Source organism: Odontomachus brunneus, unplaced genomic scaffold (genome assembly GCF_010583005.1).
Source record: "Odontomachus brunneus isolate Ranch 3 - 2012 unplaced genomic scaffold, Obru_v1 Obru_scaffold_002, whole genome shotgun sequence".
Taxonomy (NCBI): Eukaryota; Metazoa; Arthropoda; class Insecta; order Hymenoptera; family Formicidae; genus Odontomachus; species Odontomachus brunneus.
Genome location: NW_022639452.1, coordinates 4,117,244 through 4,131,003, shown reverse-complemented (window position 1 = coordinate 4,131,003; position 13,760 = coordinate 4,117,244). Strand labels below are relative to the sequence as shown.

The 13,760-nt window shown below is 32.3% G+C and overlaps 1 protein-coding gene across 2 annotated transcripts in view; it reads right to left on the bottom strand.

The window, feature by feature from the left end:
* The window catches only part of LOC116840709 (protein mesh), a 19,762-nt gene that overhangs the window by 5,447 nt on the left and 555 nt on the right, over positions 1-13,760 (bottom strand). For both annotated transcript variants that reach the window (XM_032807799.1, XM_032807789.1), the window contains exons 2-12: positions 13,079-13,323; positions 12,680-12,867; positions 10,404-10,719; positions 8,835-9,003; positions 8,479-8,742; positions 5,255-5,451; positions 5,036-5,181; positions 4,666-4,947; positions 3,172-3,641; positions 1,798-2,072; positions 737-1,163 (exon numbers count right to left, since the gene is read on the bottom strand). In XM_032807799.1, the coding sequence (XP_032663690.1) occupies positions 737-1,163; positions 1,798-2,072; positions 3,172-3,641; positions 4,666-4,947; positions 5,036-5,181; positions 5,255-5,451; positions 8,479-8,742; positions 8,835-9,003; positions 10,404-10,719; positions 12,680-12,867; positions 13,079-13,323 (2,979 nt within the window). The remainder of the gene's footprint in view (positions 1-736; positions 1,164-1,797; positions 2,073-3,171; positions 3,642-4,665; positions 4,948-5,035; positions 5,182-5,254; positions 5,452-8,478; positions 8,743-8,834; positions 9,004-10,403; positions 10,720-12,679; positions 12,868-13,078; positions 13,324-13,760) is intronic.

The window sequence follows — 13,760 nt, the reverse complement described above, 5'->3', positions numbered from 1 at the left end:
TATTCACCAGACTTAGCTCCTTCGGACTATTACTTGTTCCGGTCGATGCAGCACGGCTTGGTGGATACACACTTCAGAAATTACGAGGATGTGCGAAAATGGATCGACGAATGGATTGCATCAAAAGACCAATCGTTCTATCGTCGCGGAATCTACGCGTTGCCCGAAAGATGGGAAAAATGTATAGCTGGCGAGGGAAAATACTTCGATTAATGTATTTTTTGCTTTTGATGTCGAAATAAATGAGTTTTTTAAACAAAAGAACCGCAGGAACTAAGTTTACCACCTAATACATAGGTCTTTATTCTGAGCTTTCTTTCATCGATAAACATGAGATTTATAAACTTTCTAATCAGCTCATAAGTATTTTAATAGGCACTTTTATCGATAAAAGAAAACATCAGAATAAAGACTGCGTCTTCTTATAAGAAGTTTGACGACAAGATTTGAAGAGCGGCTATATTTTCCTTCCGCTGTTCACAGACATTCGAACTTTGTCTAGCTTGATTTTTCCTAGAATAAGCTAAACGAAGTTTAATAAGGATTGAGACAAAGGGATTTAGGTAAAGATTGAAATTTGCACTAACAAGATTTCAGATCCAGCCTTCACAAAGCCTGTAAAATGTCCGGTCTATGTACGTAAGTTTACGATCACTACAAGCCAGTTATTTTATTTGTTTGAATGGTTCGATTTACGAACTGTGCAGATCTGAGAAATATAGCCATGACTGCTTACCTTCTTTGCTATTTGACGCTCTTATTTTGCTGTAAGTGTCATAGTAATTTTTGGTAAAATGTGCTAAATCCCGATTTAAAGTCATTGCGTAGTCGTACTGACACTGGTACGAATCGCCGCACAATTCACTCGCACGTAAGATGTCCTTCGTTCTATTCACCGGAAGTATCTCTTTCGGATACTTTCGATATTCTGGCACGAAACTGCGATTAGAGTAAAAACTCGACAATCTACCAAAGTCCCTGGTGAATAAAGCATTCCCTACGAGTTCATTCGCATTATCTTCTAGCATCCAGTGTATTGCGAAATCTTTGTGAATTGTTTCCGAATGATTCACACTGTTTATTGGTACTCGATATCCATTCGGGGTCATCAAATCGTCCGTAATATCGAAATTCCAATTACCGAATAGGCCTTTAGTTTTATTCTATACAATGGAGGAAAAGAATCTCTTTTAATTTTACATTGCGCGGATGTAATTCTTAATGATATTTAACCCTTATTGTGCACTGTGGAAAAACCCCAGAAAAAAATAAAAAATAAATAAATCTATAAAATAAAATAAAAAATAAAATAAAATATAATAAATTAAATCTATATATTTTGGAAAAACTGTTTGCCTTTTTTCACAAAAATCCTAATTTCGATATTCAAAATAAATACCTTTTTTGAAAAATCTGCTATTGCACTAATTTTTTTCTTAAAGAGACATGTCTTGAGAGTAGTTTCTTAAAATTTTACCTTGAAATATAAAAAATTGTGTTATGACTTTTGGAGCAAATCAAGTAATTTTTCGCTTTTTTTTATACTTTCCAATTTTTTTTCTTCATTTAAAATCAAATTTCGTCTAGAAAAATTATTCCGTCACATAAAAAGATGTTTGAAATGTATCTTGGAATTTTTTCAAATAAAAAAAGCGAATAATTTTATTGCAGCAAACATTTTTATAGCTGGAGTCGCGAAAGACCCCAATGTGCCCATCATGTAATTCTACTGAAGTATGCACAATAAGGGTTAATAATAAGAAAGCCAAATAGCAACAAGTAGTATTTATTACTTACCATATACGACCAAGGCAAATACGTTCGCAAGGATAAGAAACCTTCGTTCTCCACGATCTCCATACCGGCGCCTGTGTCAAACATGACAATAACCTCGCTTTGATTTAAAATATATGTCGGTGTATAAACAAGGACACCGGAGAAATGCTGAAACTTCAAGGCTGGTCTGTCGAAGTATACTTTCTTACCGCCCGCGAGAACATCGAGCCGATATCTCCACTGCGCGTCTTTGTGTCTCAAGCGAACTTCGATGATTTCGGAATTATTGCCTCTCACTATATAGATAAAAAACAGGAGATATCCACAATTATATTCCATAAATCACAATTGACGTTACAAATAAAAGGAGTTCTCTCAGATTATAATTCTCAAATCCGACAATTATTTAGATTAAATCAATATATTCATTAAAAATCGACCAATAAAGGATTCAATTTCCTTTTTATGTTTATATTATATTAGATCAGTCAAAAGGATTACTTCAATTTTTTAGTCAAACTTAACCTTGTTGTATTCAACGGAAGCAAATTATTCGTCAACTAAATAATTGTCGTCCTCGTCTATAAACTATCGCCACATACGATTACTATATTGGTGAATAATTTCTATTGGTGAATAATTCCTATTTAATAAAGTCAAATTTGATTAAAAAATCAAATTTTTTGATTGACTCAATATTTCTTTCTGTATAATATTTATGATGGTATATAAATATATTGCACGCTATTCTTTCTTTAATCCTTTGCTTATTGTTCGCAGAGTTAGATAAGCAGATTTTCTTAAACTAAATTAAGTTTGAAATTAATAGTTTATAAAATTAACTTAGATAAGTAGAAAGTTATATAAACAAAACCTAACTTAAAAGTTAAATTTATTTAATTTATTAAAGTTAAAAGGTAATTATATTTTTTTTTGCATAATTAATCTCTTAATCGCAGGTTAAATTTACGTGAAATAATGGAAATGTAATCTTTTATAAAAAAAATCTAACTGTTTCATGTTTAGTATTTCATACCGGAAAGGAACACAAACGTTCAAAGAGACGAAAATGGATTCTGCTGGCATTATACTTAATTCTCGTATTCTGTATTGTGTATAAGCAGTCTGTAATGATTTTAACATGAAAATAATAAGTTAAAGTTAATTCATTTTAAGATAACTAGTTTAAGTTAAAGGTGAACTAATTTAAAATTAAGTTTATTTTAAAGTTAATTGATTAATTAGTCATTATCTAACTCTTGCTTATCTAACTATTGCCTGTTACTGCAATTACCCAAAAACTAATTGCAATAATTCAAAATAATTGATATTAAATATCTCCACATTACGAATATCAAGTCATTCTCGTAAAAAAATCGCATAATAGAAACTTACTCGCTACTGCGGTAAGATGCGTCGCCGGCACCGGACCGTAGGCGTTGTGAGGAAGTTGCTCGAATCTACCCTGCACATCGAGTTTGTCTTTGATGTGATTCACTCGCAGCAGAACAAATTCGCCTTTGCCATTGAACGTGTATTCCAGGCCGTCGAACGTGACGATATGAGGATCACCGAACACTGTCGCCACTCCAGGTGCTTGATAGGCAATGCAATCTTGCGACGGCCTCCTCTCGAATCGTAAAGTCTCGCAACCGACAGCCTGCTCCTCTTGCCAGAGGCAGCACGTGTACATGGGCGCCATGTCGTGGTACCAATGCGACAAAGTTGGTACCTTGTTGGCTTCGTTCCACGGTATGTAGCCCAAATTGTGAGACCGGTGCGGTCGCGAACCCCATTGTTGGTCGTAAGTCAGCATTAGATAACCCAACTTGTCGTAACAACATTGTTGCTCGGAGCCATCCATGCTGAAAAGCGCAAACGTACTCTCTTCAAATAAAACATTGAAAGCAGTGAATATACACTGATTTGCAGCTATAAATACAGCACTGAAATTGCTCAGTGCTATACTTATAACTGATATCAGTGCACTGAGAAAATAATTACATTAAAATCAACAAATATTTTCTTGATGGGTGCCATTAACTTTTATTTAAATCTACATTCTCTTTAATTAACTCAAATATTGTTTACTTGATTTAAATAAACAATATTTGGTTTAAATAAAGAGAATGTAGATTTAAGTAAATATGTTAATGGCATCCATCAAGGAAAAATTTGTCGATTTTAATATAATTTTTCTCTTAGTGTGACTATTCACTGATTCATTTTAAGAGAGTATAATTTTTTTCGGAACTTTATTTCAATACAGGATGGCCCACGTAACTTTTTACAGCTCAATAACTCGGAAATGGATTTTTTCTCATTGATATTTCATTAATTTTAAAGATATAGTTCTTGAATTTGTGTTTGGATTCAAGACTTATGGATTTGAAAAATCTTTAATCTTAAAATAGACGGATGAGAGATTATGGATAAGAGACGGGGAGTTAATTTTAAAATTTTTAATGAAAATTTTTGTGAAAAATTAAATTTTTTTACTTCTATGAGAGAAAACAATCTAGTTTTCTCCGAAACACTTTTTTGTCAGATGTTTCTATGAAAAAGACTGTGGAATTTTAATTTGTAGCAACATGAAGCGCTCGCGAGCAATCACACAAGGTCAAAATCACAGCACTCTGCTCAGACTTATTCAATTTATTAAATATTCAAAATGTTCACCTTGTAAAAGTAAAGAGTTATGTGGACCACCCTATATATGTAGACAATCAATCAGTTGTAAATTATGAATGAATCAATGAATGAGTGAGAATGAAACGACGAGGAGAAAGGGGAGGAGAAGGATGAATCATGAATCTCGTAGACTTTATTTTAGATATGACACGGCAAACGATAAGTTGGTTTCTACGAAATAAATGTTAAATCACTCACTTGGGCGCACCCGTCTTCACGCAGTGTTTTGCGTGCTTGTTGTAAAAACATTCTATATTCGAATCCTTGTCGCAGTCAAGATCGGGAAGGAAACGGCCTTTATCATTTAAAGCGTGCTCCAAAGTGCAAGGACAGATTGCTACTTCGGCGGCGAAGTTTTTGAGATATCTGTCGTTCATAATCCACTGATCGCAAAGCTTCTGAGACCACTTCGAGCCGTACATTCGTTCCCATTGCGGACCGAAGTACCAACCAAGTGGTATCGGTCTACTCCACAAGCTCCTGCGTAAAATAGAAGTTCAAAACCTGTTACTTATCCAAGTCACCGAGAGGGAGAGTAGAAAGTGGTTTTCTTTCATGAGCCACCTACGGTGATATCGAGAGTCCGGAGTACAAATGCGGCTCGGTCAAGTTGATTTGTAAAAAGCCGAAGATCATATCCAAGTGATATGGGTTGTACTGTTCCCGGTATCTGGCTGGCTTGATGACGTAGCTACCGGTATTGGTATGTGCTTTCTGAAACGCGCGTAACACCATTTTATCTATCATTATTCCTTGTGTCGCGCACATCAGATAATCCTATACAAACCTCCAGCAACGTGATAAACTCGAATTCGGGTGTGGTTTTGACTTCCCTGTATCCCCATAGCGAGATCTGAACACCTGCGCCGAAGTTACTGGTCAAATTATAGGCGTCCCACGTGATTTTAATTTCCGCAGGATCCTTCATGTGAACAGCATCTTTATCGTTGAAGAAGATCTTCATCGCCGCTGTGGCTGGGGTTTCTGAGAAACGTAAGTTTCGTGCGATCTCATGAAGAATAACAAGTATACAGAATGTTCGACGATAAGTACGATATCCGTCGATTACTTATACATTACATCAAATTGAACAAAGGAGTTTTCTGCCATTTTACAAATAACAATGTTGATTTTTGAGTTGTTAATTTAAGAAAATTAACGAATCACGCGCAATGTGCTAGATTAGCTCCATGATAGAGATATCTGAACACCTCACTCGTCTCTTGCTAATTGATTGCCAGCGAGGGACATGTAACGTTACAAGCGGTGAGTAGAGGTTTGGAATATCGCTTCCATAGAACTCATTCATCGTATTGCACGCGATCACTCGATAATCTAATTAAATTTAATTAATAACTCAAAATTGAAAGTAGTTGTTGGCAAAATGGTAGAAAATGTTTTGCCTAATTTAATATAATTCCTAATTACACGACGGATACTGATTTTGCATTATAGAATTGTGTAGATTTCAAAGTTATGTCTACATAAATTTTTTATGTGTTTTTTTACATAATGTATATACTATTGTTTTTTTAAATAGACAATATAAATTATGTATAATATTACAAATTATATTAAAATATAAAAAAATATAAAATATAAAAAAATATAAATAAAATATAAAAAAAGTTATCAAATTATGAAACAGTTCCAGATATTAATTATAAATGTAATGTTTAAGAGGGACAACATATTACATGAAATTTTTATTTCATGATATGTCAAACTAGTAAATTTAACTTTCTTTGGATAAGAATAATTAAAATTCTAAGATTTTAATAAAAATATAAAGTTTTCTGAATATTTGAACATTGAAATCTACATTGAAAAAATATGCACTGAAAAAAACAGATAAAACGAACCAAATATATAGGTTGAGCAAATTTGGTTATATCAACTATTGAATCAAATTGAATAAAAATTAAGTGCTCAACAATAAACTATAGGAATTTCAACTAAAAAATGTAATCAAAAGTAAAAATTTAATAGAAACTAGAATATTTAGTTATATATATACACTATAAATGTTCTTTCAACTAACGAAAAAATTGATTTAATTGCATAATATAAGTAATTCTACCTCTGGATGGAAGGTTAAGTAAATTAGACGATAAGCACAATAAACTAATGATTTGATAATTGGACGAGATAATTGGACGATAATTTTACGAGATTTGTTCAACTAAAAGAAATCATTATACAACAGTTTTCTTAAGATTGTTGAATAAGTTACAATGTATAGAGTTCGAATACACCATTCAATGACTATCGATATGTTGCGTTAGCAATCTCTCTTGCTAGATAAATTCTCATTGCGGCGAGATATAGGCGAGAAAGCTTTATCATTTTAAGCTTTATTTGATATACGACTATATATACTGCTTGAGACCTGACTGTACAATTCCGTCGTTTTCTGTCTGTTGGCACCTTCGATTGTTAGCTATTATGCTTTTTTTTATTGTTAAATTATAACAGTTATTTAATTATTTTAGTAATAATTTCTAAATGATAAACTAGTTTATAAACAGTGTTTAAATCAAAATCAAATCAGTCCATTATGATACATTACTTTCACTTATATAAAGGAAAAATATTTAATGAAATATTACATTATGATACATTACTTTCACTTATATAAAGGAAAAATATTTAATGAAATATTACATTATTCTCTTTGATAATGTAACTCATCCAATTTGGGAGAAAAGTTTTACCTGTTATTACATTTAACAAGTTATTTGGTTACCATTACTTTTCGAAATAATCAAATCAACATTATAATTAATGAATTCTGCTGAATACTTAACTCATTTGATACAAATAAGAGATTGCAAAAACATCAAAATTATTCTGAAAGAATTAAAGGGACTGGAGGTTTGCCTGAAAATGAACTTCAGATTGCCTGAAAATCGTGCTTGTTTTTTCACAATTTTTTTATGACAAACTAAATGAATATGCGAAAATATTATTTTGACGTATATTTATACAACATATAAAGAGCAAAAAAATATAATTTTGATGATCAAATACTGAATATAAGTGTGTGTGTGTGTGTGTGTGTGTGTATATATATGTATATATAAAATACTCAATATAAGTGTGTGTGTGTGTGTGTGTGTGTGTGTGTATGGTACATACAATTAAAATATATTTCATTTTTCTTTTCAAGACCATTATTTTGCAGTAATATCTTGACTCTCAATGGTTCAATTAAGTTGAATTTTAGGTAGAAAATTTTTGTAAGCTTGTCGTTATCGGGTAAACCACTGACAAACTCGTGAAAATATTTAATTTTGAAATTAATTTTTATACTTGATATTAATTTTTTTATTATAAAAGAACTGAAAATTTAATAATATTCCATTAAGATATTTGCAATTTTATTAACTTTTAACTCAATTTCTATTATAGTGGTTCATACGATAAGCTTACGGAAATTTTCTACTTAAAGTTTAGCTTAATTGAACCACCGAGAATCAAGATATTACTATAAAATGACGACCTTGAAAAGAAAAACGAAATATATTTTAACTGCATGTACCATACACTTATATTGAGTATTTGATCATCAAAATTATATTTTCCTTCTTTTTATATTTTGTATAAATACACGTCAAAATAACACTTTCGCATATTCATTCAGTTTGTCATAAAAAATTGTGAAAGAACAAGCACGATTTTCAGGAAATCTAACCCTCTAGTCTCCTTAAAGCAATTAGTTCGCCACGTACAACCCAAAAATTCAAGTTTGCTTAACTCGATTCTACTTGTTCTAACCGATCTTCTTTTATAGTATAGATTATTCATTATCTCATGTATGGTAATATCTCACATATAATTTACATTTATACGTCTACACGTAAACATGGAGTATCATAATTTACGTGTAAACGCTCAACCCTGCTATATTATTGTGTCTTGCGATACGATCGCGAATACGGTTAAATGCGATTGAAAATATATCGAAGACGGACGCAACGCTAATAAAGTTTGAAATATGAAATATCTTACCAACAAAGTATGTGCCCCTCCATTTGTTATTATCGTTGTTGTTAGCGAGACTGACAAGAAAACGTATATAGCCTTCGTACTTCAAGTGCGGCTGCACGCAAATCGCACGATTTCTGTCTACCACTGTGCCTATCACCATGACGTCTTCGAAATAGCACATGATTTTTTGGGTTTCGTTGAAGCATGGACCAGTGATGTTGACGATGGTGCCGCCCAGCATGTTTCCGCTCTCCGGAGCGAAAACCAATGGTATATGAGCTCCAGCTATGTATCGTCACATTAAGAAAATAAAACACATTAAGAAAATTGACGCGCTGACCTCACAATGCTTCGTTAAACAAGTTTCGTATTCTTACAAGTATCTTTATTGCAGTTGCCCAACATTATATTTTCATCTATTCTGAAAATATGTCGACCTGGAAAACCGTTCGCCCATCCTCTGCTCGTTAAGTCCCTGACTGTAGTCACTTGCGAGTAAGGCTTATACTCGTAGCTACGAGTACCGTTTCCAGCGTTAAAACCCACCTGAGACCAGGGATTTTTTAACACATTCAATTTATCGCGCCGGACAAATTTCATTTGCGGAAATATTGTTTATCGCCGTCATGGAATATCGAATTACTTCAAGTGCGAACAGTTTTACGCGATTACATAGAATTGAATCAACTACTCTCTTGAAGTGAATCAGTGAATAATCAGTGAATAAATTGATATCAGTTATAATCATAGCACTGAACAATTTCAGTGTTATACTTATAACTGCAAATCAGTGTATATTCACTGCTTTCAATAATGTCTCACTGATTCACTTTAAGAGAGTAGAGTATAATTAAATTTGTTTGATTAGGAAATAATTTTGATAAATAGATTAAGACTCCAAGATTAAAATCTAAATAACGAAAATGTCTAGGATAAAAGCCGAATTGCTGATATCATGTGCTAACTATATATTTACATTTTATCTTCGGTAAACTTAGTTGTACTCATTTTTTATTTTGTTATTTTCTAAAAAAATCTTAATGTTTTAAATATTTTAGCATAATCTCTGAGAATGAAAGTATCACTTTTAACACAACATCTAAAATAGGGACATCAGATGTTTTAAAAACGTCTTATATTCCGACGTCTGAGAGACGTTTTTAAGACATCTTTCAGGCGTCTTATGTCCCGATTTTAAACGTTGTGTTGTCTGGTTTCGTTAGCTAACCCATACAATATAACTTTTTATATTTGTAATAAAGTTTCTATATATTCGAAGATAATTTGTATTATGCTATACATAGCTGTGAAAATAATATCATATGCTCAGAATTATAGTCTTAGATTTACAGAAAGACGATATGGAAAAGTTTCATTTCATGGACTATCTGAATCATGAAGCTCAAGTGCCATATTGTTTCCACAGCGAGTAATAAGTATATGATACTTTCAGTAAGTTATATATTTTTATTATTTTTAGTGTATCATAATTTAATGAAGAGTAATTTCTATATGTGCAGAGTTATAACGTGCAGAACTATAACGCAAATTCAAACTAATTATAATATGAATATCCCTACTTAGGATAGACATTGAAGTTAATTTGACATATATACTACACGTAGCCGATGGCGACTTTCGTTACATCAAATCTTATTATCGGCTCTCTGTAAATCTAGGACTTTAGTCGAAACGTCCTGTATTTTGAAAGGTATTCACTTTGTTATTAAAAATACATGTGATTAACACATAACATCAGCAATTTTTATATAATATTATTTAATATTATATTAAATATAATAATATATTAATAATATATTATTATAATATTATATTATAATAAATATTTAATATAATATTTAATATTATTATAATATTATTATTTTATTTTTAATATATTTTTTGTTATTTTAATTAGGAATTGTTTCACAGAATGTTTTGCTTACGTATGCGGCCACTCCATTCTCGCCTTGAGTAGTGTCACCACCTGCTTCCGTGTGACTCGACCATTGTAAATTGAGGTAATTAAACATAGCGTAAGTATAGACTTCGTCGGTAGCCAATACTAATTGGAACGTGTTAGTCCTGTAAAGCGCCGTGTCGATGCCACCCGTAAAGGACATGTTCTTCCAAGTGACTATAATTGCGTGCTTAGGTACGAAGGAATCCGAACCAACAACACCTTCGCGAATGTCCCACATAAGGCGTTCTCGCATCTCCACGCCGAACTGATCGGTTCTGCCTTGTAAATCTCTCTCGAGTCTGAGAAGTGACATAAATTTATATATATAGCACAAAAATATTACACTAATATTAAACTTAAAAAGCTTTTAATTATGTAAAGATGATAGTGATATTATCATAATCTTAAAAGGTAACTTTCTAGGACTAATGAAACTTAAACTCGAGTATTAATACAAGATTTTCTTGGTTAGTTCAAGGTTGTTTTGTGATTGAAATAATATTATTTTAATATCTATCAAAATACAACTATCTTATCATCTTAAGCTAACGCTTCAGTAGTATTAATGTGATGCTTTTCGATAGAGAAAATTACTACAACATTGTAATTCCATACAAAAAAATTAATTTACTGAGATATTATAATAACATCTTCCCTGGTAGAGCACATGTTGGTTTTATAAACGTATATATGTTTTATAAATGTATGTAACGTTTCATTATCGTTTGTAAAACATATCGGAAACGTTTCTTAAATAACACGTGTTACTTTGGTTAGTAATAATAACATTGATACTATATGATTTTGATACTATATGAGAGTATATCATAAATTTCTTTCGCTATGGAATATTTTTAATTAACTTAATTGATGACGTCAGAAGCGAGAAAAATGTCTAAAATTCTTGTAAAATACGTTTAAATAAGAGGATATACCCATAAGGTAACACTTGGGATCGATTAAACATATTTGTAAAATATTTCGGAAAGGACTCAGATAACATAGAGAATTCAAAAAGAATTCAATCGTATGTCACCAATTCTGAGTTCATTTTTAGGTGCAAAAAGAATTCTTTTCACTGAAGTAAACTCTGAAGAATTCTTTTTGCATCTGACAATAAATTCAGAATTGGTGACATACGACTGAATTCTTTTTTAATTATCTGTGCTATTTATGGGGAATATGTTGAGAGCTGAGCAAAAATGAAACCGGGAATTAATGGTTTAATTCGATTTTTTGTCAAGACAATTTCAACATTAAGTAACATATGAAGTCAACTCGATGGTTATGACAGTCAAAATGGCTAGTGAAGTTAGATACTATAAAGTGAACAGCGCAGCTCAGGACAGCGTCCGGAGCACGTACATGTTTTGGCCATTGAAAAGTAACTGTACTTCGGCTATTTGAGTCATAAAAATTAAAAAAATAAAACCAAGTTAGTCACATTGAGATCGTAATTCGAACCCGCGACCGTGTGGGCTGTTGACCAATAGCTACCACTGCGCCACCGACATCTTAGAGAACTTAACTTCGCTAGCCATTTTGATTGTCACACGGAGAAAAATAATTTGCTGGGTCAGTAAATTTTCTGCTAGTCTAGCAAAATCTTTTCGTTATTATATGAACAGCAAAAAGATTTGCTAAGAGTACTAATCGCTATTTGCTGGATATAATTTGCTGGATCTACAAATTATTTTGCTGTAAGAACCATGATGGATTTATATAACCATGATGGATTTATATAAGCAGTTGCAGTTTTGCTCCGATAGTAAATAAATTTGCTAAGGATATATTATTTTGCATCAATAACAAATTAACGTAATTCTTAGGGCAAATACACTCAACAAAATTTTTCTATCCTGACAACGAAACTACTTCTGCTCTGATAACGAATAATTTGTAAAATTAGTTACGTCAACTAAATTTGTTTGATGTCACTACGAATATATAGTAGCAACGACGATTTTGTTAAAAGAACAAAATTATTTTTCTCCGTGCGTCACTATCAAGCTGATCCCATTTTACCTATCGTTGAAATTGTCTTGACGAGAACAATCGAATGAAACTATTAATTCTCGATTCCATTTTCGTCCAGTTTTCAACATACTCCTTTCCTTTTTACTTGCAAGAATTTTGCAAGAATTTTAAGCATACATTTTCTTGTTTCTGACGTCATTAATCAGTATAGCCGCGATGACGACGCAGGAGTCTTAACCTTATGTTACGAAAGTGTTGAAAAGCACGATCTTTCCGCATTACCTAAAATAAACGCCCGGTTTCCTTCTATCGCTGTCTGTCTCTCTCAATTTGCCTATACGACATTTGCTGAAGAAGATACCGATGAAGCTCGGATCGTTTTTCATGGGCCAATCTTTCACCGGGAAAACGAGGGGATACGTGAAGTGTGCCGGTGGATCGCTAAACTCCAGATATCCGTTAACGGTTAACTAAAACGTTACGCGGTTCATTAAATACTCGCTGACAAGCGACTTCCAACTAATGAGATAGCCAGACATCCAAATCACGAATTCAGATTTCAATTCGATGCACTCAAATGTCTGTACATTCAATAAAGAAAAAAGATTTCTTTTGTGTAGTTATAAATAAATTATGAAGAAGAACAAATAATAATATATATATATATAAATATGATCGTACTCTTGTATAATTAAATCTAAATCCGAAGAAAGGCAATTGGAAGTTTAGGTTCTTATGAATTTGTAACGTTGTTGCTTGTAGTGCTGTTTGGTAATCTCCATGATCATTATCTTTATCACTCTTATCAAAGTACCAGTACATGAATTTAGATCGAATATGTCTCAACCGATCTTCTGTTATTGTATAAACAATCGGACTGTCCTCTGGACGAGGCGCGTATCTGTCAGCCTCGGGTGAATCCGAATCTGCAAGTATGCCGCGGTATCGATGAAAAAATATCATTAGAAATAATTTAACGAAGTGAAATATCAGTAATCAGAATTTGAAAGCCTGAAAAGAAAGCATTATTGAAAGTGGATACATAAAATATATAAAAATTCTTTGTATTACTGATATTCCAACGAATTCCCAATAGAAGTTTTATCAAATGAAAATCAACAGTGTGAATTCCACATGAGCATATACTATCATAAAAATGGCTCGTGATATCTAATGATTCACACCTCCGACTCACGTTAAAGTGAGTAACTGATAAACACAGCGATAAGGTCTGATATAGATTGTCTCTAAAGGTAATCTTAAATATGGGACTTGCGTTGAATGGGTTATTACAGCTTTTCCGGAGAACGAATATTTTAATGAAAGTACGCGTTTTGAAACAAAAAAGAGCCATTTGTATGGA